Source organism: Tupaia chinensis, unplaced genomic scaffold, assembly GCF_000334495.1.
Source record: "Tupaia chinensis unplaced genomic scaffold, TupChi_1.0 Scaffold000067_1, whole genome shotgun sequence".
Lineage (NCBI taxonomy): Eukaryota > Metazoa > Chordata > Mammalia > Scandentia > Tupaiidae > Tupaia > Tupaia belangeri.
The window spans coordinates 2768559-2770691 of record NW_006159526.1 but is presented as its reverse complement, the minus strand read 5'-3'; the positions used below and the strand labels follow the sequence as shown (position 1 = coordinate 2770691).

At 54.0% G+C, this 2133-nt stretch overlaps 1 protein-coding gene across 1 annotated transcript in view; it reads right to left on the bottom strand.

The window, feature by feature from the left end:
- Nucleotides 1-1228: 1228 nt before the first annotated feature.
- Nucleotides 1229-2133, bottom strand: part of APOC1 (apolipoprotein C1) — a 4545-nt gene continuing 3640 nt past the window's right edge. The window contains exon 4 of the mRNA XM_006142066.3: nt 1229-1382. Within this exon, the coding sequence (XP_006142128.1) occupies nt 1322-1382 (61 nt within the window). The 3' untranslated portion in view covers nt 1229-1321. The remainder of the gene's footprint in view (nt 1383-2133) is intronic.

Genomic DNA, 2133 nt, shown 5'->3' with positions numbered 1-2133 from the left:
TTCTCACTTTCTGTCTCTCTGTCTCTCTCTGTCTTTCTGGCGAGAGCACACGCCCTATAGCAAAAACCTGTAAAAAAAATTATAATAAATTAAATAATTATTAAAATTTTTTTCTATAGAACATGTGAACTCGCCAGAGGGAGAGAGAAAGTGAGAAATCACCCGTGGGGGGATGAGCACGCCAAAAAGCCTTCTCCTGGGATTTGGGCATGCATGCACGGGCGCCCAGTGTGATATTCCAGCCACCAGGTCTGGGACTCGAACTGTGGTTGGCCACGTGGGAGTCTAGCACTTTAACCACCACACCACCTGCTGGCCCTCGTCCACTCTTTTAATATGCTTGATAATGCAAATAAGTCCTGGGGCCAGGCATGTGCGTACAGCTGCATCAGGTATGTCCAGAGAGTGACTGAGGGAGGCCAGTGGAGAAAGCACGTGGCCCTAGAACCCCCTGCCTGGGTTCATATCCCCGCTGTACCCACATTCGACCCGAGGCAAGTGACTTGGGCCTGATTCTTCAGCTGCAAAATAGAAGCAGTGACACCCACTACCTTCTAGCTTTGCAGGAATCCAATGGGTTAAGATATACTTTTATTCGGATTTAGCATACTCATTGACTTTACCAAAAATATTTGACCACCCACTGGAACTTGTTCTATGCTGGACTCTGCTCGAGAACATGGTGGTGACAATAGCCCTGGCCCTGCTCTCCTGGGGCTCACTAAACCCAGTGATGACACAGAATGGGCAGAACTGGGACAAAGGCTCATGATCTTGTCTGAGGCTTGAGGGCTTTCTGGAGGAGGAGGCACCTAAGCTGAGACTGGGAAGGAGGATCCTGTCAGTCTCTTTGGGGGCTCTGCAGGGTGGTTCCCTCTTGCCCTCTTCTATAGCACCGTTAGTTACCCAGTTAGTTGAATGTGGGCCTACTGCGTGCCGTGATGAATCAAACCTGCTTCCTTATCTCGGGAAGCCCAGCCAGGAGTGCAGTATGGCAACGCAGCTCCAGGCTAAGGGTCCAGACCTACCCTCTACTTCCTGCTGCATGACCTTGCTCTCGTGACTTCTCTGGGCCGCAGCGCCCAGCCCACGAGGTTCTTGTGAAGACCCTGGAGCTCATGACCTTAAAACTTCCTCAGCCCGGGGCATGGGCATCCTTGCCAGGAGTCCCTAAGGCGCAGCTCCCGCCTCCCGCAGCCCTCCCCACGGTGAAGAAGCACACAGAGAGAACTCTCTACAGGATGTTTATTGGTGGGGAGGGGCGACCCGGGGCATCATGGAGGACTCCTGGGCACCGACCGGGCTGTGGCTCTCCGGGTATTCAGGAGAAAGTTGCTTTGAATGTATCTCTCACTTTGCCAAATGTCTCTGTAAACCAATTCCTGTGGGGAGAGATGGGGGAGGGGGTCACCATGTGCGGCCACCCCCAGGGCACCCAGATTACGCCCCCTATTAAGTTTCGTAGTTTCCTGTAGCTCCTTCATGGCAGAGTGTACATAAACATGGGCGGTGCGCGTGCGGAGGGAGAGACCGCGCCAGGGACGCACCCCGAGCAGGACCTGGTCTCGCTGCAATAATCCTTCCCCAGCCCGCCGGTATCTTGGGCACATTTGCGCATGCACCTGGCATGTTTCATGTCCTCTGTGTTGGGACCCGAGTCCACGGCTGGCCAGGCCAGTGGCTCCCAGCACCACAGTTCAGTACACCACCCACCGTGCCACAGAGGCCGGACTCCCACCACTGCCCTTCCCGGTACCCTGATCGCCCCTTCTGGATCTCCTAGCCACTGTCTGTGCGACTCCGAGGACCGCCTGGGCTGGGGGCCCCACTTCTGCATCTCCCAGAAGGACCAGAGCACCTTGAAATCAAACACTTCACCCTGGCCTGGCTTTGAAGAGGCAGACCGAGTGAGAGAGTGTGACGAGAAAGGTCCCCTCAGTGGGACACGGTCATGCCGTAATTCCTTCTCTCCTCTGTCAGGATTTTGGGAATACATGCACATGCGCCTGCTATGTTCATTTCATTTCTTCCCTTTTTCTTTTTTTCTTCAATAATTATTTATCGGGACCAGCCGATGGCATAATTATTATGTCACTGGACTCCCACGTAGCTGACTGCGGTTAGAGCCCCCGA